Below are 26,972 nucleotides of genomic sequence, written 5' to 3'. Positions count from 1 at the left end.
ATCATTTAAGATGTCAATATATCGTTCCTTTGTCAAATTTCCATTGAAAATAGGGGCGGTGGGGTAGCCTAGTGGTTAAAGAAGACCCGTTTTCGATTCCCCACATGGGCACTATGTGTGATGCCCATTTGTGGTTTCCCTCGCCGTGATATTGCTGGAATATTGCAAAAAAGCGGCGTAAAACCACACTCACTCCCTCACTCCAGTGAAAAGTAAAACGACATCACTCCACGTAATGATATCCCACCCCACATGTGAAATTTGGGCTATGTTTTGGGTGTTGGTAGATAGGTTTCACGGCATCTTTTGTTCCAATTTTCACACAGTTCGTAAAAAGCCAGACAGAACTTTCATCAGAAAAGAAAGCATTCCCATTCTTTTTTTTCATCTGTTTGAACGTCTTCCTTTATGTGTTATATTTCATCAATGGTGAAGGAAGTCCACGCTTTTTCACTCAGTTAAGTATTTGTAATTATTGTCTTAGGGTTTCATTACATACCTGAGGACTTCCTCTATTTTAAACATCTCATTTCTGATATTCTCAACGCTTTTCAAATTTCCACTTTTACATTAGTCACAACCCTCTCGAAATCATCTAGAACCAGCTTTCTATGCTCTTCTGCTGTGAAATCTGCCATGTCAACAATTTAAAGGAAGCCGTCTGCTACCGTCTGGAAGAAAACTCTTGATGTAGTAGGGTCAGTTTTGAAGCCTACAAGAGTTGCCTCCCATATTGAGTACCTTATTACATAATGTAACACCTATTTTAACATTCTATTATGAGTATTAGGAAACAAAAACCTTCTCAATAATTTCTGGGAAAACTGTACATCAGATGCTGTGATAAGATAATGTAGCACAAGATTGTTGTACATTGGAAAAGCACATTTAGCAATTAAACATGAAGATTTAAAGATGCATATGCAATAACAATGTATACTGAGTCAGAAACACGGGATGTTTTGAATAAAACAAAACAGCAGTAAACCTGCTAACATTAATTGACCTTATTTTACGCAAATGGTACAGTGTTTGTTAGAATGTATTGTAAATTCTATTGGCGTTTGCTGTAAATTTCAGTTTGGGTGAGTGAGTTAATATTTAACGTCACATCGGCAATACTTCAGCCATATCGTGACAAAAACAATTTATACAATAAAAAGTGAAAACATTTTAAAGAGTAAAACATGTCGACGATGGACAATAAAAATACTAGAGAATCACAGATATGAATATAGAACTAGCGAGCAAAGCTAATAAATTACAGTTTACTATCGATAAGTTTTTAACTCTATCACCATCCTTTGGTTGTCTTTGTATCGAGGATTAAGAAGTTGTCTTCGCACCAATCTAGACAGTAAGAGTGCATGCAACACACACACAACTGAGGCCATGATGATGTGACGAAAAAGGGAGATAATCCTGAGATTATGCAACTTACATGACATGAGATGTCTGTGTGTTGATACAAACGTGATTATGAAGCATGTGATGTACAGAAATGTGAAGAGGGAATTTAAAGACAAACACACACACACACGCACGCACGCACGCGCACACATTAATTTTGACAGTCATCTTGCATCTCACAATTGTTAGTGTTTGTTTCCAGCCGTTTCTTGTTTGAAGATGAAAATCGTACACATGCAAATTTCACATCATACACCAGTCATCTTTCAAGAGCGATCACTGTACACACAACAATGGTCATAAGGAAGTGCAAGTGGTGATGCACTCTCAAAACATTCATTATTATCATATCAACATTGATTGACTCAATTATAAATGAAGTTCCCCTACATATTTGGAGAGTACATATAATGTATTTATGTACTATAGTGGAAGGTATGAAGGTGGGTACATTGGAAGGTAATAACCACGATTCTGTTGGTGGCAGGTTGGAGTCTTTTGATGTTGATGGCTTTGAGGAGTTTCCTTGGCTGGTATGCTTTCTGGTCGAAATTGTTTGGATGCAAAACTTGTTGTGGTCTGTATGGACTTGGATGTTTGCTCAGAGATGGCGGATTTGGAATCATTCTTCTGTACTGCAAGATCTGTGCATCCGTAATTCTTACTGGTCCCCCAACATGCATTTTTGGACATCATTTTGCTGTTTCTAAAAAGTTTAAAACAAACAATATATAACGGAACGATGGGAAATATGAAATACATAGATTTGGCATGAACAAATATAGAATTTGGAGTTAACAAGCCATACTGGTTTTAAGCAAAACAGACTATTAATAAATCAGTCTATATAGCCTAATATATAACTTGTGTTTCGAGAAAGTTAATAACTACAAGTGGTTAACCTACAACTTTACAGCAAATATGTGTTGATGACTAGAATACATTTATCAAAAGGGACTGTCCTAGGCTACTCAACAGGAACCTCTTCAACATGCCTACATTTAATACAACACATATACACTAGACATATTATTGCTGAAACTATTTAGCAATTTACCCAACAAGTCTGATTCGCCTCCTACAAATAAGAGGGAAAAAAGGGATATTGTCAGTTGGTTTCTGGCATGTTTTTCGTCCACAGCGCAACTGACTGTCTTCAGTGAGTGATTTATATCTGATTTATAACGCCAATAGCCTGTCGTCATGACTCATAGACTAAACGCTTGTGGTTCAAAATTCGCAAGTTCTTTACTGTCAGGATGATTAATATCAGGTATGATTATGAGTATCCTCATGAAAATATATAGCTTCTACCAATGAATAAGGAGTCTGACTAATTATAGCATAAATATATCTAATAAAATTAGAACGTTTTGGGGATGGTGTATAGCTAAACCTATGGTTTGCATTGCAAATATAACTTGTGTTTCGAGTAAGTTAATAAATAATAAAATAATAATAGTGTGTATGTGTAACTGCACCTATATCAGTGCATTCTCAATGCTCGCTCAAGGCGCTACAAAAAAAGGGTAAATCTATGAACAATGTAGACAGGAGAGTACAAATAGTTGAAGTTAAAAAGGAAGAAAAGATCTAAGAGAAGGCTCTGGAGAAGTAATAGGTTTTTAGAAGGGACTTGAAAGAGTTCAGTGATTCCGCACATTTGATGTCAGCTGGCAGTGAATTCCAAAGCAATGCTGCAGTGTAGGCAAAGGTCCTCTGACCATAGGAAGACAAGTCTGACTTTAGGGACTGTGAGTAAGTGCTGATTCTGAGATCTTAGACATTTTGCAGGGATGTACAGTGTAAGAAGTTCAGATAGATACTCTGGAGCTTGACTGTGGAGACATTTATATACAAGGCACAGGATTTTGAAGTTGACACGATACTTAACAGGGAGCCAATGTAGGAAAATGAGTGATGGAGTGATGTGATCTCGCTTAGATTTCAGACATACAATACGGGCAGCCGTGTTTTGAATTGTTTTGAGTTTCTGTACTTGCATAGAGTTCAATCCAGCGTGGAGGCTATTGCAATAGTCAACCACATATGGTTAACCTAAACCCTAAACTATGTATAGCCTTACTAGACATATTTTTGCGTGTGCTGCTGAAAGTATTTAGCACTTTACCCATCTATGCATCCACTTGTCCCAGCAAGTCGCCTGACCACGCTTTCCTCTGCTTCTAATAAAGAAAAAAAGAAGAGTGATTGATTATGGCTACTCTCATGGTTTTTCGTTCGTTGGAGAAGACAATCCAGTGATGACTGTGAGCATCGATCTACGCATTTGGGATACGATGGCCAGTGTCAACAATGTCAGCGAGCCTGACCATCTTTTACGACAAGCATGGGTTGCTGACGTTCAATTCTAACCCGGATCTTCATGGGGTCAAAAACTGAAAGAAGCAGTCCCTTAACTGTCAGGATGATTTATTAGGTATTATTATGCGCATCTTTCAGATACCCCCCTGGAATATACACACTATTCATCTGTGTTTTTGAAGGGGGGACAGTCATATATGATATGAACTTATTTCTTGTCTCACCTGTTGTTTTCAAAGGACATTTTCAGGCATCTAACACACGCTTAGTATGTTGAAACACTTCATCGTTATGGCATTAGAGATTACTGAAATATATAGAGTCAAAATGATCATAAACGTACCTGATATAGATCCCAATAAAGACTGCTGCAACTATGATGAGAGCAACTATGATGGGAATAATCACACCAGGAACTTTGGAACCTTGCTCTGGAATCGGGAACTCGCTGGTAGTGACTGTATGCCAAAAAGCAACATTCCAGGAAATATGTCTCAATTGAGTGTCTGCGAAAGAGGATAGTCTTCTATTCTACAAATACATTAGTTCATAGTTATACAATCCCAAACACATAATGCTTTTCTTTCCCGACCAGATACACGTCGTGGGTGTTGTATTCTCGAGGCAGTTTCAGAGAAAGTAAAACGCATTTATGTGTGCAAAAATGTAAAATGTATGAGACATTCCTAGTTGAATTAGGAATATATTTGATCTTTCAAACATTAATCAAACAATTCTTTCATGGTACTCATGCCTGGCTCATTTTGAAAACACCTAGTAAAAAACAAACACCTATATTGAAAAAAACCCATACTAGATCCCAACACAATAATCAAATTTAGTAACTTGAGTCTAGTAAATACATGCAAACGGTTATCAGCAGGCCTTTAATAATGGAACAGTTCTGGTGTAACCTAGAAAAATGTTTTGGCCAGCATTTCCTATCATTACTACGAAAATATAACTATTGATAACGAGCATGTAACATTAATAAATTCATTTACCATGGATCATAGGCGTGCATTGACTTCGTCCATCATACTCGAACCCTTGGCGACATGCTGTGCAGTTTCCACGTTCCTGTTGACATCTGAGACAGTTTTCAGAGCATTGCAATTCACAGTTTTGTCCCCGCCACCCATCATTACAGCCATCACACAGTTTGCTATTGCCACAACCGGAACGACAGTTGCATCTCTTCTCACATCTGGTTCCTGTGAAGCCTTTTTTTGCATGATGTACACACCGCAGCTTCAGTGCAGGATAAACAGCTAGGTAGACACGGGGTATCACAGAAAGGAGGCTTCCAACCAGGTACACAGCCACGAGTACAGGTTGGTTTGTCTCCGTCAACCAATGTACTGCAATCACTGCCAAAGCATTTACCAGAGCATTGTCTGTCACAGGAGCGCCCATAGAAGCCAGTTTTACATCCACGAAGGCAAACGCCACTCAGCTCACCGCAGCTGCCGCCCAAACATCCAATGGAACAGGATTTGTTACAATAGGTTCCGGAGAGACCATCCTTGCAACCAGAGGCACAAGAACCATCATAGAAGAAACAAATTGAATCTCTACACTGTTCTCCACATTTATGTTCACACTTATCCCCCAATCCATGTCCGTTTACAGCCTTCCAGACAGTTTCCTGTTGTACGTTCACAGAAGACACTGTCACCGTAGCTCTCTCTGCACTGAGGTGGACATGTCAGTGAACAGTTTGTGGAGTAATATCCAGCTGGACATTGGAGACAAACACCTGTCACTCTGTTACATCCTCCCGGGTCACAGTTTTGTCACACCTTGTCACAGTAGGCTCCATACCAGCCAAGATGACATTCCTCACAATACCCGGACGGCGATATCAGCAGACAATGATTCCCCACACAATCAACGATGAAGTTGCTTAAGAGATGTAATGGAAAAGTCGTATTAGATATCTTACGAATAACAATGTATTCTACACTGATATTCTTCTAGTGATGTACATCATATATGACAATAAATTCACGAATCACCTTTGAACTCACCTCGCAAGTCCGATCAGTCTTGATACCATGTTATGACCTGATACGTTAAACATCATGTACTTTTACGTCCCCTCTTACGATTTTGTCATCACTCTGCAAATCGAAATGTCGTCTGTGTGAATGAATGCTTATCGACAGAATATAAGCCAGTCAATTGCTTCTATGGAGCAGTGACTTTGAAGTCAAAACGTTACGGACTAACATATATTCTTCCCTATTTTTCGTTCAAATTATGTAAATATTCAGGAAAGCTGAAGTGTTATTATTATTTTATTTTGTCCAAATGCACGCTTACAAACACACTCACCTTGTAGGCATAGGGCTAATGAAAGCAGCTGATATACTGACATGTCAACAGTTGTAAGCTGGAACAAAGACATGTGCATTTAATCGACTATAACCATTAAAGAAAGCATATCTATTGGCGATTCCTTGTTAATCGTCATAAGTTTGTGGAATTTCACAGTATGCTATTCAAAGTTTACGACTAGTTTAGTTGACACGCCAGACAGCGTCATGCATTGACGCATGGCATAAAACGATAACATACACTGATTTTATTAACGTTTTTAATGTGTGTTTGGGATTCCATTTCCTTAGTAATACATATTCATATACAAATTGAATATGAATATACACAAAGCAAAGGGGTAACAGGTCTTTCCGCTTGGTAGCATATATATTCGGATATTTGAAAAAAGCGTTTCTTTTCAAGGGTGTCTGCTTGCATGAGTTTTATTTGTAACAGCAATATACACAAAAGGAGATAGGACTCGTTCTACTTCTACAGAAATATTTCCCCAGAGCGTGGGCGAGCACGAGTATAAATCCCTCTCAGGCGTTCACGAAAAGGTGAGAGTATCCTGCCCAACCAGTGGCATCCGTCATAATCAAGTCAATGGTTTATTTGAAGAAAGCACGTGAATAACACACCCCACCTCAGTTAGAAACAATGTGTACAGAATCACAGACTGAGAATCTGACATGATATTGTATATGCTATAGTTATTCGATGGTGTAATAGCGTATTTTATGTGCGAAACATACAACTTCCAAAACCATTTTAGCCATACATTTCAAATTATACAAGGTATATTTATATAGATCAATCAGCATCTCGTTATCTCAATAACGTCATAAAGGTGGACAAACCAGGTTTATATTTTTATATTTACCTCCAACAAATTGGGAGGGCATTAATAGGGCATGGTCGCACTTATAGCGTTTGTAAAGTGTGGTGTTCAGGAAATACCAAGATTTGTAATTTTCTGAGGTGAAATGTGACAATGCAGGATAATATACTGTTTCTAACTACTATACAATGTTCATCAGTCAGAGATAATCTGACAACTGTGAGTGTAACCAGTTCACAATACATCGCTCACACCTCATTTTTTCAAATAAATCAGGGCTAATGTTGTTTCCATCTACAATTAAAATGGGATATACAGATATGATACAACATTTAAATATAACAACTTTTTAGGTTATTTCTGTTATACGTATGTTTGTCATATCTTTGTCTGAACTAGTAGCCTCCTAAAATCAATGTTCTCACCAGTGTATATCATATCAAAAAAATATATGCAAAGAGTTATGGCATTGTTTCATGAGGCAGCATCTGTCTCAAGGGATGCCACTCGTCGATTATGTCACCTTGACGTGTACTGTCATCAGTCTCACAAGTTCTTAATAGCATCATGGAATATACAAACTTTTACATCTTCAATTTATAAAAGGTTACATGCAATAATGCGCTGAATTTCGCACCATGAAGAGGCACGTTCAAAGCGCTAACAATCTGGTCATTATTAGCCCGTATAGCCCAAGCGGCCTGTGACGCGCTAAAACATTAATTGTTTAATAACTTATCCCACCGGTTACCCATTTTCTGCTGGATGAACAGAATCAATTCTGAACAAACTCACTTGTCTAAGGTGAGACCACATGCATCACGTGTGCTTTGTTGTGGGGGCAGTACTTAAGTCCTAGAAACTCTCAGGAGTCAAGCTGCCAAACAGGCTCACCATCCAAAGACTCTCCGCTCAACTGATATGTGACCTGAGCTCTATGCACAGGACCACACACCACCACATCAACCATATATAGGATGCATTCCATATACCTAATACATCATCACCTACTAACGCTCCACCATAATGCTCCTTTACAATGACACGTTGATCTTGATTCATATTGTTTCTGGTTATAATTCAGAATCATGAAACACCACGCTACTTCACTGACAGAAGGTAAACTAACGTAGCTGTGTTTCAATTATATAATGCCGCGACGGTCTTGATTATTTGTAGCACAGATTACAGTTGAGTCCTGACGAGACAATCCAGCAACTATGTGTCTAAATCTACACAATTGAATACAAATAACTGTGAAAAAATTACTGATGAAAGGAACTACGAGTCTAAACAAAATCTAAGCAAGCTAGCAAACCTACCCCTGTACATCATCTGAGCAAATCCAAGCTTGACAAGCCCATATACTCGCAATGAACAATGAAACACGCGATATGCGTTGTTATCAACATCCATTAATCAAAGCTTGACAAGTTTACACACATATTGCAATTAATAAATGCATTGATGTTTGATTGTATAGCACAGAGACGCTTTGTTAAGCACAGAGACGTCTACAGAAAGTCAAGTAAAAGAAAACTCAACACAGTTGAGATATACTTGTATATCAGCACAACCGTACCTATCAACGTCACATTAACTACTAAGGTATGTACTGTACCTATACATAAGTGAAATTATGGTGCCATCTAATGGCATTTGCAGACGTTTTCTGTAGAAATATCATTGATTGTTTTGTATACCTTGTATATCAGCACCATTGTACCTATCAACATGTACTGTACCTAAAACTGCGTTAACAAAATGGTAAATAAAAAACCCATCAACACAGGACAGTCTTATGATAGCATATGTCTTCTTGGATACAACCAAAACCAAAACAAACACCTAGTCGGTACTATTCCGTGTCGCCGTGACCTGTGTGTAATAGTTCTGTTAGAAGTAAGCTATGCTGTGGATACGAGGCCAAGTATTTATTTGTAAACCGAACCGTGGCTAACACAATCAAGATAGCCATACAACTATAAAAAAGATGTTCAAATCAACACATATACACATTACAAAAACGCATACAAAGCATCACACGTACATTCGCATAGGGAAGCTTTGTTCTCTGAACGTACCTGACAGCACTATACAAGAGGGTTAACAGTACACAGTAAATGTACACTCATACACATACAGAGCATGTTTACATATAGTTCATCATTCTTGTAAATGGAAACATATCATTAGATGCAACGAAATGGAGTCAGATGGCATATTTGCTGAATCACAAGGCCTGGCTGCCTAAAGACCCGTACAAGCAGTATTACATGTGCAAAATGATGTTCCAGTGGCCTGTATTTGCACAGTTCCATTAACAGTTACATCTGCATAATCATAATATATGGAGACAGTTTAGAATAGGACTTCAGCAACCAATGCTTGTCATAAGAGGAGACTAACGGGATTGAGAGGGCAGGCTCGCTGACTTGGTTGATGCATGTCAAAACATTCCATTTGCGTGGATCGATGCTCATGATGTCAGTCATGGGATTGTCTGGTCCAGACTTGACTTCATGAACTATACTATCCACAGGAAAGTTAGCTGGAACATTGGTGAGGCAGAGTTAACTAACAAACAATGTTCTCCCATTCTGCAGGCCCGACCGCCTTTTAATAAATATGAACAGTCTTCATTACAGTATGCTAGCATAAAAATACATAGTCATATCATCAGATATGCATTCTAAGGCTCAACACAACGTGATTAAACACACAAAAAAACATCTTAAAGATAAATCTATCAGCAAATAAACACATTATAGCAGTGACACAATGTGAGTGAGTGAGTATGGTTTTACGCCGCTTTTAGCAATATTCCAGGGAGGGACACCAGAAATGGGTTTCACCCATGTGGGGAATCGAACCCGGGTCTTCGGCGTGACGAACGAACGCTTGGACCACTGGGCTACCCCACCGTTCCTACACAATGTAATTTAACGACTCAACAGAAATCGACACATACATGTCTGAGAACAGTGCATATCAGCAATATTCCAGGACGACAGATATCACAATTTGTAATAGTTCTATTAGAGGGGGCTTTATGGGTAGTTGTACAGAAAATCCATTTGTTAGAGAGAGAAAGTAGAACGCAATATTGAGATAGATACAGTGACAAAGACAGACAAGTGCGCTTATGCAACGTGGGAAAACATTGTTTCTTTAAGTCAGTATGTAAGAGAGCTAACCACATGGAAAAAAACATGGTTGAATATTTAACGCAAGAATGGTTTTATTAACATCGAGAAAATGGACACAGTTTTACAAATATTTAAGAACGTTTTACGCCATTTGAAATAACCGACTATGTTGCACTATTTTAAAAGTGCAAAGAGTTACACAGATAAGGAACATCGGACTTAAACCGGACATTATCTTTTCTTTTCTTGTGTCGGTGAGTGAGTGAGTGAACGAGTGAGTGAGTGTAGTTATACGCTGCTTTTAGCAATATTCCAGCACTATCACGAGCGAACCCTTTAACCACTAGGCTACCCCACCACCCCTCGGTCAGATAGAATTAAGCTAACAGATCTAAGAGGCAAGATATTCATCTGTATTTACGGTTATGTTTATATTGATAAAAAAATCACAAGTACCATGTATGACTCATTGGCATACAAGCAACATATTCTTACTAAACTTCACGCACAAGCACGTTCGTAATTAACACCTTTTTCAAAATCTATTAAGAAATTCTGTAACTAAAGTTCGCAATCAGGTAAAAGGATTAGCTGTAGCATCTGGACTAGGTATAAATGCGGACGACATTCACAAGCAATTATGTGGCTGTCAAAATTGGTTGTTTATTCACGAAGGAAAGAACCGTTACTCTATCGAACTGTATACTTTTGAATACATGCAAGTTTATTTGGCAAATAAAAATGTCATTCTTGTGACATCCCCACTGTTCTACTGCTGCAAACTTGATTACGTTTGGAGAAAGTATTGTGTCTGAAATGGAATATATAGTGTGTGAATACCTACTCGGGTAATGTAATAGTCAGTGAGTGAGTGAGTTAAGTTTTACGCTGCCATTAACTATATTCCAGCAATATCGCGACGGAGACAACAGAAATGATATCCACACATTATACCCATGTTTGGAATCGAAGACGGGTCTTCGGCGTGACGAGTGAACGCTTTAACCACTAGGCTAACCCACTGCCCCTATAACGTATTAGTGAGACTCTGTCGGGTATACTTCATTCAACCACATGAAAACTGTTGACTTACATTCTTGTACGCTGTATACTTGTATCGTATGTATACTATAACATGTATCGTAATACGTAGTAATGCTGTATGTATCGTGTCTGACGAATCTATGTCACGTTCTCCGCATACAGGTATTTCTACTACTGATTGTAAACATGCTCTAATGATTGATTGTGAATGCATGTATTTCTATTGTTGACTGATTATTTATAAATGACACATGGCTGATTAATTCATTCAAGTCTTGTGTTGTTCTATTTGTGTGTGGAGTGGTTGTACCACTGTCAGAGTTGATTCCCCAACCTTCGTGGTATTTGCTCTAGAGAGCAATCGCCATTATTGATATATTTGATATTGAGAACGCCCACTGTCATAAATAATTAAATATACAAAACAAATTTAGAAATGGACACAATAGGTATAACGGTACAGATAGTACGACACATTCTCTTTCCATTAAAAACCCACACTCGGCGAAAATGAGCAATTCAAACCTACCAACCCATTCATACGTCAACATATCGATTGAAATCTCTCACGTGTATCCCAAGTTAAGATAGTCCAATTTATGCTTCAACAAATAAGATACGTATTTCTTATTTTCTAGGGTAAGTCACATGGAAGGCGGGACACGCTGTGCGACTGGCGCCATGAGCGATTCAAAACATACAATTGGGTGCAATTTTAAGTGTATTTCACGGATGACTAGCCATAATAGGACTCTCTATCCCAGTTGGAGCTGTACTTCGCTCACGGTGCACAAAACTGTCGTAGCATCACACTGATGTACACTTGCAGAAAAAATATTGAAGTTCAACAAATATATTTTTTTTTCTGAAATTATTTTCAAATGCAACTTAAAACAGTTTGCACAATTTGAATATTTATGTGTTTATTGGAAACATGAAACAGTTTTTTGGGGGAATGTGAGCAGCGCACAATGCTTGTTATGATGTCAGGTGCACATAAAATACTTGTTTGACCAAAACAACGCGTACACAATGTCACAGCGTGCTGTAACTCAATGTCTACGTGAGCATGGGGTAACAGTAAAGGCTCAAAACAACGTTGCTACACACTTTAACTTTTGTCAAAATGCAACGTCATTTATAGTGAGTGAGTGTAGTTTTACGCCACTTTTAGCAATATTCCAGCAACAACATGGCGGGTGACACCAGAAATGGGCCTCACACATTGTACCCATGGAGGGAATCGAACCCGGGTCTTCGGGGGAGTGAAGAGCGAACGCTTTAACCACAAGGCTACGCAACGCCCCTGTCATCTTATTTAAGTATATTTAACGCGATTGTAAGAGCTGGTTGTATGCTTAGTTGATCGGTGGTATATTCCAGCTATATTTAAGCGGTCTGTAAATAATCGAGTATAGACCAGAAAATCCAGTGATCAACTGCATGAGCATAGATCTACGCATGTGGGATACGATGACATGTGTCAACCAAGTCAGTGAGCCTGACCAGCCCCTGCTAGTCACCTCTTACGACAAGCATAAGTTGCCAAAGACCAATTCTAACCCGGATATTCACAGGTTTAGGCTGTAAGAGCAAGGTATGGGAGCCTTGTTCCAAATTCTAGACATTCTAGAGTCTTTGGAGTTAGGCGTAGGGACGTCTCTTCCTCGGGGTGGATGTATAAAATTAGCAGACCACGTTTAACGCCTGCGACTGAACACTGACCCTCCTTAGTGGATCCAGTCGGGAAACCGTCATTAAAGACATCCCTCATCTCGTCTCTCCTCTTCTTGACTGTCTTATAACTTGGGTGAACACATGTACATATCGGAGACAATTAAGCCAAATGGAATAACCAGCCCTTTCTGTTTACTTAAAATAATCAAAAAATAAAAACATTTATAATTTCGAGGTTGATTATAGTTTATTATCTGAATCTAACCTGAATACGATAGTGTGAAATGAATGCGAAATGAAATGAAAAGAATTGTAAAACAAAATTTACAATTTGGTGAGTTAACACTATCATAGCGAGACAACGGCCCGTACACTTAATGGAATAGTTGTATGAGAGTGCGAAAGACTTGGTATGCTTCAATACTACTGTTAAATATACGCACACGAAAGTGTATCATCATGTTCATCATTTATTGTCTTTACAGTCTTTGGTATTAACATACATCTGGAAATAGTTTGCTTTCAGTTTCAAAATTGACAAATGTATGAAATAAGTTCATATCTATTTCTATTTACAGACCGCCGCCATATAGCTGGAATATTGCTGAATGCGGCGTAAAACTAAACTCACTCACTCACTCATATATATTTCCTTGTACAGGGAACCATTTTGTTGGTTTCGATTTTCCACGGAAACAGATTCCATTAGGCTTGAAAAGCTAATCGGCCGTGAAAATGATTTCCAAATGATAAATCATCTTGAGAGAATGGTTTCATTTTGTTATTTTCTGCAACGGAGTCAAAAGAACTCTTGACATCATTTATGCTCAAATTCTTTATTGATGTCCAAGTGCTTTTACAGGTACCAAAAACTGGGCAACCAAATGTAGTTAAATGTATCACATATGTTGTAAATGTTAGTAAATATCCATTTATAGAAATACAAAATATGATATAAGTAAAACACTTTTGTATCAAAAGAGCAAAGTGGCATATAAGAACAAACAACAGTAGAGACGTTTTATTGTAATACTGTAAGTTATCTCCCTTTACATGCTGAAGTACTTCTGTTCTGATTGCCATGACCAATTTGTGATAGTTCTATGCAAGTATGCCGGGAGATGGGATTTTAGGACTGCCTACAAACGTCTGTAAAAATCTGTTTATGAAATAAAATATATCACTAATAAAGTGTGTTTTGTAACAGTATTGAAAGTGCAATTGGTATTTCAACAGAATTTATAAAATACGGCATGTAACGACATTGGAACCCAAACAATAGTGAAACTTACGAACAAAGACCAAGTTAACAAATGATGCCTAAATATGCCTGTCTGTTTTGAAATAAAATTCTGAATAGTTGCCTTATTGCCTTCTGCTGGTTAACTGAAATGTGGACAATCGGATTATTGTATAGAAACCACATGCATTTATTAAGAACACTTGTTTTTAGCATTTGATATTCTGTCTGTCAGCTCCTGAAATGCTTGCGAGTTTAAACCCAGTGCTTTGAGAAATTAAACCCTGAAAATATACTCTCAGTTTTCTTGTACATTCAATGGCGTGACATTACGTACAAACCCTTTGGTGTATTTCAAGTCCATACCAGCTGCTAGTTTCATTTGCTTGAATGCGGTTGTCACGTTTCCTGTTCAGTCACTGGAGAAATTATCATATGATTTTCCACTATTACAGTTTTCTTGTTTTACTTTTACAGGTCAGCCAAAATATGTTATAATGCTCGAGTGTAAACTTGATCAGTAAAGCGTTGTTTCAAAGTAGAAACATAAAAACATAATAAAATAATAAGAATGAGAGTTTCCTATCTACTTTAAAGGAAACATTAGTAACATGTGAACGTTCTCTTTATAGCATGGTCGTCATACAACATAATACGAAAGACATTATTGAATATCATATGGCTTGTTAGTGGTTTGGTTATCCCAGTTTGTCATGAGTGATTAAGATATTACCTCAAACTGAATGTACATGTTCAAACAAACTTATAGTCTCATTGTAACATAATTTAGTTGTATAAAACGTCCAATCTCAATGTACATGTATATATCGAAACATCAAAGTGCATGTTATGTATGTTTAACAGACAAGTATATATTGCAAAGGTTTTCGAGACGACTGATCAAAACTCAGTATGAAGAATATATAGCATGTATTAAGTGAATTCGATTCCCTCAAGGTTTGGTGATAGTGAAAATTTACTCATGCTTTATGCCAATTTTATCGATTATAAAATCAGAATATTCCAGAGATCATTTAAATATAATTCTTGTTGTCATATAATATGGTTCAATACATACAGGAACATTCTAAATATAGTTTTAATAATATTGTCTAGTTTCTGTTTAAAACAACAACAACAACAACTTCTAACACGCACATCAATACATTAATAAAACAAATTGTTTCCAGTAACATGTATAAACAGAGAGAATTTCCAGTTAACATTTGTATATATCAATATAAAATTTACATAAGGTTACGCTCACTTCTTATCAGTATTCTGTTTGGTTCATATATAGCAAGTTATAGCAATTCTTGTGGACCACGCCACAGACCTATACATAATGTCGTCTAGGAACTGTGTCTTAATTCTAAAAATATAAGAATCAGACAAGGATCGGCTAAAGAACCTAACAGGCTGTGTACCAGCTAAAGGTGGTTAACATTACAAGAGACCATCGGGACTTCTACTTTAATGCTTCTACTATCTGCATGGTTCCCCAGTGGGATGAGCAATAGATTAAGACCTATGACGAGTATTCTTTTTTCTTGGTAGAAAGTCATAATTTGCTTAAGTGACCTTACATTCCCACATGAATGCATGATAGTATACTTATAGACTTAAGCTTTACTGAATGTAGCCTTTAAACTGTGGTAAAACACTTTGAACGGGGAAGTATGCCAGTTTTGGATGGTTTAGGTCCTCCCAAAATACAGAAATGAGAGTGTTTTTACTGTAATATAATATGGTATGTGTCCGTAGCATCTGATATTATAGGATACTGTTTTGCAACCTGTTTCAGAAAATATTCTGGATGTATCCTCCGAAACTCGATCCTTCACAGCATAAACTGTGAATCACCATTGTTCATTCATATGTTAACAATAGACTGTGTTAATGCTGATTAACATATTTTTTATAATTGCAGCGCATTGAAATTGCATTTTACATGACTCATCACTTGGAAAGTGAAGTATAAGTATAATCTTCGACACACAGGTGGGACTGTCAAATAGATGATATAACATACATGATATAACATAAGGGAAACAATAAAAAAAACCCAAAGAAATAACAACAACAACAAATACAACGAAGTAACATATATCACAAAACAAAGTCTATCAGATGTGTCAGTGATTATTCTGGAGGGCACTGGCTGTGTTTGTGAACGAGCAAGTGTTTCTTGAATGGCACCCGTGATTGCTGAAGATCATTTTGACGATATCCATGAACCAAACATGACAGGACAGCTTCAGTGTTTAGTTATTTAGAACTCATATATTACTTTTCAACGAAAACATAACTATACAGATTATTATTCCTGATTTAAGGCTATGGCAATAAATATGACATCAGAGCTGTGATGAGATACATAGCATGGGCATTGTTGTACATGGGGCCAACACATTTAGCATTTAAACCTATTGATTTAAAGAGTTATAGGCAATGACAATGTATGCTGACTCGGATGTTTTGGAATAAAAGAAAACGAAACTAAAACTGCTAACATTAAAGACCTCAGTTTACGTAAACGGTGCAGTATTTGTTGGTATTATTTTGTAACAGTTATTGGTATTTGCTGTATATTCCTTTTTGACTATCACCATCTGTTTGGTTTTCTTCGTATCGAGGATTAAAAGTTGTTTTGGCGCCGATCTAGGAAGACTTCACACTACACACAACTGATGCCATGATGGTGTGATGAAGAAGGGGGATTGTTCTCAGATTATGCAACTTACATGCGGAAACAGATTTCATTAAGCTTGAAAGGCAAATCGGCCGTCAAAATGATTTACAAATGACCAATGATCTTGCGAGAATAGTTTCGTTTTGTTAATTTATGCAACGGAATCAAGAGAACTCTTAACATCATTTATGCTCAAATTACTGTCAAGTGTTATTACAGGTACCAAAAACTGAGCAACCGAATGGGTCAAATATATTTTACTTAGTAGTAAAATGTATCACATATGTTGTAAATGTTAGTAAATATCCATTTATAGAAATACAAAATATGATATAAGTAAAACACTTTTGTATCAAAAGAGCAAAGTAGCATATAAGAACAATGAACAGTAGAGACGTTTTATTGTAATACTGTAAGTTATCTCCCTTTACATGCTGAAGTACTTCTGTTCTGATTGCCATGACCAATTTGTGATAGTTCTATTAAATATGCCGGGAGATGGGATTTTAGGATAATTGTAGGTGAAATAAAAGTATTTTTTATACTGTCTACACACGTCTGTAAAAATCTGTTTATGAAATAAAATGTATCACTAATAAAGTGTGTTTTGTAACAGTATTGAAAGTGCAATTGGTATTTCAACAGAATTTATAAAATACGGCATGTAACGACATTGGAACCCAAACAATAGTGAAACTTACGAACATAGACCAAGTTAACAAATGATGCCTAAAGAGGCCTGTCTGTTTTGAAATAAAATTCTGAATAGTTGCCTTATTTGGGACTTCTGCTGGTTAACTGAAATGTGGACAAGTGGATTATTGTATAGAAACCACATGCATTTATTAAGAACACTTGTTTTTTAGCATTTGATATTCTGTCTGTCAGCTCCTGAAATGCTTGCGATTTTAAACCCTGTGCTTTGAGAAATTAAACCCTGAAAATCTACTCTCAGTTTTCTTGTACATTCAATGGTGTGACATTACGTACAAACCCTTTGGTGTATTTCAAGTCCATAGTAGCTGCTAGTTTCATTTGCCTGAATGCGGTTGTCACGTTTCCTGTTCAGTCACTGGAGAAATTATCATATGATTTTCCCCTATTACAGTTTTCTTGTTTTACTTTACAGGTCAGCCAAAATATGTTATAATGCTCGAGTGTAAACTTGATCAGTAAAGCGTTGTTTCAAAGTAGAAACATAAAAACATAATAAAATAATAAGAATGAGAGTTTCCTATCTACTTTAAAGGAAACATTAGTAACATGTGAACGTTCTCTTTATAGCATGGTCGTCATACAACATAATACGAAAGACATTATTGAATATCATATGGCTTGTTAGTGGTTTGGTTATCCCAGTTTGTCATGAGTGATTGACATATTACCCCAAACTGACTGTATATGTTCAAACAAACTTATAGTCTCATTGTAACATAATGTGGTTGTATAAAAACGTCCAATCTCCAATGTACATGTATATATCGAAACATCAAAGTACATGTTATGTATGTTTAACAGACAAGTATATTGCAATGTTTTCGAGACAACTGATGTAAAACTCAGTATGAAGAATGTATAGCATGTATTAAGTGAATTCGATTTCCTCCAAGGTTTGGTGATAGTGACTTTTTACTCATGCTTTATGCCAGTTTTATCGATTATAAAATCAGAATATTCCAGAGATCATTTAAATAACTCTTGTTGTCATAAAATATGGTTCAATACATACAGGAACATTCTCAATATAGTTTTAAGAATACTGTCTAGTTTCTGTTTAAAACAACAAGAACTTCTAACACGCACATCAATACATTAATAAAACAGTAACATCTCATAAACAAATTGTTTCCAGTTAACAGTTTGTATACCATAATATCAAAGTTACCATAATGTTGCACTCAGTTCTCTCTGTTTAACGTCTCCCACACACATCAAGTCCTAAAACAATAACATGTAAAAACAGAGAATTCCAGTTAACATTTGTATATAACAATATAAAAATTTACATAAGGTTACGCTCACTTCTTATCAGTATTCTGTTTGGTTCATATATAGAAAGTTATAGCAATTCTTGTGGACCACGCCACAGACCTATACATCATGTGGTCTAGGAACTGTGTCTTAATTCTAAAAATATAAGAATCAGACAAAGATCGGCTAAAGAACCTAACAGGCTGTGTACCAACTAAAGGTGGTTAACATTACAAGAGACCATCGGGACTTCTACTATAATGCTTCTACTATCTGCATGGTTCCCCAGTGGGATGAGCAATAGATTAAGACCTATGACGAGTATTCTTTTTTCTTGGTAGAAAGTCATAATTTGCTTAAGTGACCTTACATTCCCACATGAATGCATGATAGTATACTTATAGACTTAGCTTTACTGAATGTAGCCTTTAAACTGTGGTAAAACACGTTGAACGGGGAAGTATGCCAGTTTTGGATGGTTTAGGTCACTCCAAAATACGAAATGAGAGTGTTTTCACTGTAATATAATATGGTATGTGTCCGTAGCATCTGATATTATAGGATACTGTTTTGCAACCTGTTTCAGAAAATATTCTGGATGTATCCTCCGAAACTCGATCCTTCACAGCATAAACTGTGAATCACCATTGTTCATTCATATGTTAACAATAGACTGTGTTAATGCTGATTAACATATTTTTTATAATTGCAGCGCATTGAAATTGCATTTTACATGACCCATCACTTGGAAAGTGAAGTATATGTATAATCTTCGACACACTGGAGGGCACTGACTGTGTATGTGAACGAGCAAGTGTTTCTTGAATGGCACCCGTGATTGCTGAAGATCATTTTGACGATATCCACGAACCAAACATAACAGGACAGCTTCAGTGTTTAGTTATTTAGAACTCATGTATTACTTTTCAACGAAAACATAACTATACAGATTATTATTCCTGATTTAAGGCTATGGCAATAAATATCACATCAGATGCTGTGATGAGATACCATAGCAAGAGATTGTTGTACATGGGGCAAACACATTAAGCATTTAAGCCTATTGATTTAAAGAGTTATAGGCAATGGCAATGTATGCTGACTCGGATGTTTTTTAATAAGCAAAAAATAAATAAAACTGCTATCATTAAAAGACCTCAGTTTACGTAAACGGTGCAGTGTTTGTTGGTATTATTTTGTAACAGGTATTGGTATTTGCTGTATATTCCTTTTTGACTGTCACCATCTGTTTGGTTTTCTTTGTATTGAGGAGACCGCCTCCGTGGTGTAGTGGTTAGAGCGTCTGCCCGGAGAGCGGAAGGTCGCGGGCTCGATCCCCGACCGCGTCATACCAAAAGACGTTAAAATATGGTACTTGTTGGTCCCTGCCTGGCGCTCAGCATTAATGGGTACAACAAGGACTGGTCGGCTCGGAGTCAGTATAATAAGAGCGATTTGTGTACAACCAACTAGTTTCCCTATGGTTATAAGGAAGTGCAAGTGGTGATGCACTCTCAAATATTCATTATTATCAATCATTATGGAGTTCCCCTACTTTTTTGAAGAGTATATATAATGTATGTATGTAGTGGATGGTAGGACGGTGTTAGAAGGTAATAATCACAACCTCTGTTCATGGCAGGTTGGGGTCTTTTGACGTGGATGACTTTTAGAAGTTTCCTTGGCTTCTATGCTTTCTGGTCGAAATTGTTTGGATGCAATACATGTTGTGGTCTGTATGGACTTGGATGTTTGCGCAGAGGTGGCGGATTTGGAATCACTCTTCTGTACTGCAAGGCACATACTGTGTATCTGTAATTCCTGCTGTTCCTCCAAGTTGCGAGGCATTGTGACGGGATCTAAAAAAATGAAAACAACCGGAGTTAACAAGCTATGCCGGTTTAAAGCAAAACAGACTAGTAATAAATCAGTCTCAAATATTTCGAAATTTTATATAGCCTGAAAGGGAAACTAGTGACTAACGTTATATGAATACATCACGGGAAATGAGTGAATACAACTGATGCTATAAACGTAATGTTATCTTAAAATGTCCTGCTCTAACGCTACAATCACAGTTCTCATGAAATTAGTGCGTGCCAATGATAAAGAGTCTGACTAAATAAAATAGAAATGTATGCATAAAATTTAAAATGTTTCTGGAATGATGCATAACTAAACGTATGGTTTGCATTGCAGTTAGAACTTGTTTCGAGTAAGTTAATAGCGACACGTGGTTAACCAACAAAATACCCACTATGTGCTGATGAATGGAATACATTTAACAAAAGGATTACCCTATTTTACAGGGAGATCTGCAACTTGCCTACATTTAATAGTGAGTGAGTGAGTGAGTCAATATTTAACGTCACATCGGCAATATTTCAGCCATATCGTGACGAGAACAAATTGGACATTGAAATGGAATATGTGTATATTATAAAAACCTACATTTAATAAAACACCACTAGAATATTATTGATGAAACTATTTAGCAATTTACTCACCTATGTATCCTCTTATACTAACCTGATGACTCATTCGTCTCCTACAAATAAGGGTGAAAAAAGCATTATTGACAGTTGGCTTCTGGCATGGTTTTTCATTTACTAAGCAACTGACTGTAATGAGCGATCTATATCTGAAATAAACATAACGCCAATAGCCCTGTCGTCAAGAGTGAGTGAGTTAAAATTTATCGTCACATCGGCAATATTTCAGCCATATCGTGACGATAACAATAATTATTGTATTATAGAAGAATAAAACTAAAATTAAAATTAAAATTAAAAGCCTGTTGACGAAGAACAGTAAAACTACCAGTGTATCATAGATATTATTAAAGTAAAACTAGCATGCTATTATAAAACGTTATTCTTAAGAGAACAATACAATATAAAACAGGCTATAGATTGCCAACAACTGAAGGTAGATCACCATACTAGAGACCATGGGGACTTACAGTACATTTGCTTCCCGCATGGACCCTAGCTGGATTTACACCTTCCCTTCAGCTGTTTGCAATTCGGAGCAATCTAGCCATACATTAAAATGTCACATATTCTACGATTAAAAGAGTGGAGAGATTAAATTGACTTTTAATGTTTTGGGACTTATGTATTCTCTCAGCAGGACAATAATTTTACGCTACTTCAAACCCCTTTGAGGATACAGCCACTAACAATCTCAGTAACTGGACTGAAACTTGCAGTTATAAAAAATACATCCATTAACAAAACACAAGACTCAAAATGTATCAATCAATTCAATTTCTTATAAAAGTTCGATAATAAAATGATAATTGACATTATTTAAAAGATCTCCAACAGTTTTAACACTGAAATATTTATCCCTTGTGATGGAAAAATCAATACATTTAGGCTTGTCGTCAAGACTCATAGACTAAAATACGTTTTTAGTCACCAAAACTAAAAGAAGCAATATATTAACTGTCAGGATGACTAATATTGTTTAATTATGAGTAACCTCATGAACATAGTTGGTGCCAATGAGTAAAGGAGTCTGATTAACTATAACATAAACATATATATCACAATTAGAACGTTTCTGGGACCTATGGCTTGCATTGCAAATATAACTTGTGTTTAGAATAGATTACGTCAATGAGCACAAACGGTTAACCTAAACCCTAAACTATGGATAGCCCTACTAGACATATTCTTGCGTGTGCGGCTGATAGTATTTAGCACTTTACCAATCTTTGCACCCACTTGTCCCTGTAAGTCTCCTGACGATGCATTCGTCTCCTAAAACTAATGAAAAAATGGATTATTGATTATGGCTACTGACATGTTTTTTCGTTCACTGGACCAGACAATCCAGTGATCATCCTGAGCATCGATCTACACAATTAATTGACTGATGTCAACGATATAAACGAGCCTGGCCACCCTTCACGACATGCATAGGTTGCCGAAGACCAATTCTAACCCAGATCTTCACGAGTACTCATCTGGTTCAAAACTGAAAGAAGCGATTTCTTAACTGTCAGGATGATTTGTTAGGTATAATTATGAGCTTCCTTCAGATACCCCCACTGAATATATACTAAGCAGCAAAAGAAACGTCAGTTTGGAATTTTCCGTCGCAGAAACGGATAACTGTAAACTCATTTAATGTTTTGATTGTATATTTTTGAAAACATCTCCAACTTTATCTGAGCAAAGACATTCCTTCCCAAACTCAGAATGGAACCCAGGAAATGGTCTCAAAACACAACCTGATCTCGGAGATGGTACGGTGTTCTCCATGTTCTTCATGCAACTCACGCTGCACGTGCTCTTCACAAGGTCCAGCCCTATAAAATGCACCCCCAAACCTGGTTGAAACATTCACATTACAACGTCAGCAGGATGCCACCACTCACGACGGCTCAGAGGAATCAGGCGCTAGGAAGACTTGAAGCTGGCCATACTGCACAAAGCCGTTGCCAATCACTTCCAGGTCAACGTTCGGGCCATCTACAGCCTGCAGCAACGTTTCCGGGCCACCAACACCACAAATGATCGCCCCCGTACTGGCAGACCACAAGACGACATTTGTGTCATTTTGTGCGACAGCATGTACAGAATCCCTTCATGCAGGCATCCAAAACAGCACGCCAGACAGTGGGAACACACGGAAGACCAATCAGTACTGATACAGTACGCCGACGTCTTAACAGCGAGAACCTCCATTGCCGCAGACCTTACCGTGGACCTATCCTCACCCCTCGTCATCGGCGTGAACGTCTACAGTTTGCCCTACAACACCAAATCTGGCGATACAGGCAATGGAGAACTGTTCTGTTCACAGATGAGAGTCGGTACTGCGTATCAACTGCAGATGGCAGAACAAGAATATGGCGACGACGTGGCTAGCGTTAATCAGACCAATGTCTTAGGGAAAGAGACTCATGGGGAGGTGCAAGCATCATGGTATGGGGTGGAATAGGTCTAAACCAGAGAGTGGGTTCTGTGGTGTTCCAGAACCTTGGTCCAGGGAGAGGGAGGCTGCGTCACAGCGGTGCGCTATATCGACCAAGCTCTCAGACCCCAAGTCAAACCACTTTTCGCACGTCACCGAAACAACATTTCCAGCATGATAACGCCCGGGCCCATGCTGCCAGAGTTACACGGTGTCAACATTATGCAGTGGTCAACCCTTATTCCTGATTTAAACCCAATTGAACATCTTTGGGATGAAATTCAGAGGAGACTGAATAATGTCATACTAAGGCCGAACACAGCCGATTTATTGGTGCACTCCATGCATGGACGCTGTGCTGCAGTTATTACTGCTCGTGGTGGTCACTTTAGATACTGAAGTCAAGAGTCTGAATAGACTGCAAACGTTCACGAAATGTCTTGAAATTGTCTTGAGTTATTCATTGATGTGTCAAGATATTGTACGCAAAAATATTTTTGATCCGCTTATTATGTCAATTTCTGTAATGATTTGATTACAGTGCTTATCTAATTTTGAATTCGTAATGACTTTTTTTTGCTGCTGAGTATACATACTATTCATTCGTACATTGTATTTTAAATGCAAAGACAGTTATTTATTCGATATACATACTTTCTTGTCTCATCTGTTGCAGTCAAAGCATATTTCCAGGCATCTAACGCGTAATATGTTTAAACACTTCATCGTTATGGCATAAAAGAATACTGAAATATACATGGTCAAAATAATCATAAACGTACCTGATATAGATCAGAATACAGACTGCTGCAACTATGATGAGAGGAACTATGATGAGAATAATCAGAACAGGAACTTTGGAATCTTGCCCTGGAATCGGGACCTCGTCGGTTGTGACTGCATGAAAGAGCAACATTCTAGGAAATATGTCTCAATGGAGTGTCTGCGAAAAAAGATCATCTTCTATTCTACAAGTACATTAGTTTATCCCAAACACACGATGCTTTTCTTTCACGACCAGATACAGGTCGTGGGTGTTGTATTTTCGAGGCAGTTTCAGTAAAAGTAAAAGCCATTTATGTGTGCAGAAATGTAAATTGTACTAGACATTCTTAGTTGAATTAGGAATATGTTTGATCTTTGAAACATTAATCATATAATTCTTTCAGGGTACCCATGCCTGGCTCATTTTTCAAACACCTATTATATATACTGAAAAAACATACTAGATCCCAACACAATAATCAAATTTAGTAACTCGTGTTTAGTAATTAAATGCAATCAGCAGGCCTTTAATAATGGAACAGGTTTGGAGTATCCCAGAAAAAAAAAACAGAGTTGAAGTTTGGACAAGAATATCCTATTATTACTACAAAAATATTCCCATATCACACGAAAAACATATCAACACAACTCTAAAAGTACTAGAAACTGCACTTTACTGGGAAAGTGTAATATTCAGATAAACAGTTGTTGCATTGACCACGATTTAAACATCATTAATTATTCAGGGCATTGTGTATTCATGGACAGTCGATCTATTGATAACGAGCATGTGACATGGTTATATTGATAAATTCATTTACCTTGGATGATAGGGGTGCATTGACTTCGTCCATCATACGCGAAGCCTTGGCGACATGCTGTGCAGTTACCACTTTCCTGTTGACATATCAGACAGTTTTTGGAGCAGGGCAACTCACAGGTCTGTCCCCGCCACCCATCGGAACATCCATCGCACAGTTTGTCGTCGCTACAACTAGATCGACAGTTGCATCTCTTCTCACATCTGCTCCCTGTGAAGCCTTTCTTGCATGATGTACACACTCCAGCTTCAGTGCAGGATAAACAGTAAGGTGGACACGGGATATCGCAGAAAGGGGGCTTCCAGCGAGGTATACAGCCACGAGTACAGGTTGGCCTGTCTCTGTCAATCCGCGTGTAGCAATCTTTATGCTGACATTTATCAGTACATCGTCTGTCACAGGTACGCCCGTAGAAGCCAGTTTTACATCCACGGGGGCAAACGCCATTCAGCTGCCTGCAGTTGCCTCCCAAACATCCAGCTGAACAGGATTTGTTACAGTGAGTCCCGGTAAGCCCGTGTACGCAACCAGATGCACAAGAACCATCATAGAAGAAACAAATTGAATCATTACACTGTTTTCCACACTTGTGTTCACACTTATCCCCCCACCATGTCTGTTTACACCCTTCCAGACAGTTTCCTGTTGTACGGCCACAGAAGACACGGTCATCATAGCTCTCTCTGCACTGAGGTGGACATGTCTGTGAACAGTTTGTGGAGTAATAGCCAGCTTGACACTGGATACAAACACCTGTTACTTTGTTACATCCACCAGGGTTACAGTCACATGCCTTGTCACAGTAATCACCATACCAGCCAATATAACATTCCCCACACGTCAAGGACGACGACAAAGACAGGCAGTTGTACTCGGAACCACCAACATTGAAGACACCTAAGCATGAAATATGAACGAAGTACTAGATACAGCAAGAACACACCATTCTACTATATTATATTTGACTTGTACAAGTGTGGCATTCAAAGTCATAACCAGAACAGTTCATATGCAGTTAATTTACCACTAGCAAGTAGCCATTTAGTATGTGAAGTGTCATTTGTTCTTAAAGGTATGTGCTGTAACATCAAGCAGTTTATTCTTTCATCCAGAAGAATACTGTGTTGTTATCATATAAATCCTTCTACTGATTATTTGTCAAAGTGTCACAGATACAGCATTTTATACCATTTATCAAATTAAGAGAATTATGGCCTATTTAGTGACATGACCTGATGAAATGATTTCGTTTTTATCCAACAACGAACAATTATTGAACACAGGAGTATAAATATTTTCTTATATGTACACGTTTTGGCCATATAAGATTGTCAAAAAGAATATAATAATATTGAATATATTTGAATTCAAAACTGTGCATTCAATGAGTGATTAGTACCGTGTTAACTGGAATGCCTGACAGACCCTGAGCCATAATATTTTCCCTTCCATCCAGCCCTAACTTTAATGTTGAAGCCTTCAATAAAGCAAGTCTGGTTTTTTCCTCATCTACAGCAAAAACCTTAAAACACCCCCAACCTATCTCACATCATTCTGAATTAAGTATGAGGATGGATGGAAAGTGAATTCTTTAAGGCACTGAGATCCTCTATGCTATAAATTCACAAAACATTTTGTCAGGTGAGCTAACGCGTCAGCATACCTGCCTCATGTTCTCAATGATACAATACGTTCCGGCATACTTACACAGTTGTCCAATGATTATCGCATTCAGTAGATTCCAAAAGGCCATGCTAGCATCTGTAAGCAAGAAATGTACGTTTCATAT

The 26,972-nt window shown here is 37.5% G+C and overlaps 1 protein-coding gene across 4 annotated transcripts; it reads right to left on the bottom strand.

Annotated features, from left to right (window-relative positions):
- Positions 1-1,732: 1,732 nt before the first annotated feature.
- On the bottom strand, positions 1,733-26,972 carry LOC124291559 (multiple epidermal growth factor-like domains protein 10). Of its 4 annotated transcripts, none has more exons than XM_046728612.1 (5): positions 26,891-26,972; positions 25,184-26,080; positions 24,380-24,494; positions 21,179-21,219; positions 20,234-20,530 (listed from the first exon to the last, which is right to left on the bottom strand). In XM_046728612.1, the coding sequence occupies exons 1-5, from the start codon at positions 26,934-26,936 to the stop codon at positions 20,292-20,294; spliced, it is 1,338 nt and encodes a 445-aa protein (XP_046584568.1). In that variant the 5' UTR covers positions 26,937-26,972; the 3' UTR covers positions 20,234-20,291. The 4 variants fall into 4 exon arrangements, 2 of the variants coding, with proteins under 2 accessions (XP_046584568.1, XP_046584645.1); XM_046728689.1 differs by having other exon boundaries at positions 21,188-21,219; XR_006902264.1 differs by lacking the exons at positions 20,234-20,530; positions 21,179-21,219; positions 24,380-24,494; positions 25,184-26,080; positions 26,891-26,972 and adding exons at positions 1,733-2,116; positions 3,542-3,596; positions 4,079-4,193; positions 4,740-4,936.

This window comes from Haliotis rubra, unplaced genomic scaffold, assembly GCF_003918875.1.
Source record: "Haliotis rubra isolate DU_JTF1 unplaced genomic scaffold, ASM391887v1 Scf10, whole genome shotgun sequence".
In the NCBI taxonomy this organism is placed as follows: Eukaryota; Metazoa; Mollusca; class Gastropoda; order Lepetellida; family Haliotidae; genus Haliotis; species Haliotis rubra.
This window is presented reverse-complemented; position numbering and strand designations above follow the sequence as displayed.

Coding starts and splice junctions, on each gene's coding strand:
- LOC124291559 (XM_046728612.1), bottom strand. CDS start 26,936: ATGGCCTTTTGGAATCTACTGAATGCGATAATCATTGGACAACTGT. Junction 26,081..26,890: donor GATAATCATTGGACAACTGT/GTAAGTATGCCG, acceptor TTTCATGCTTAG/GTGTCTTCAATGTTGGTGGT. Junction 24,495..25,183: donor ATGCACCCCTATCATCCAAG/GTAAATGAATTT, acceptor TCTTTCATGCAG/TCACAACCGACGAGGTCCCG.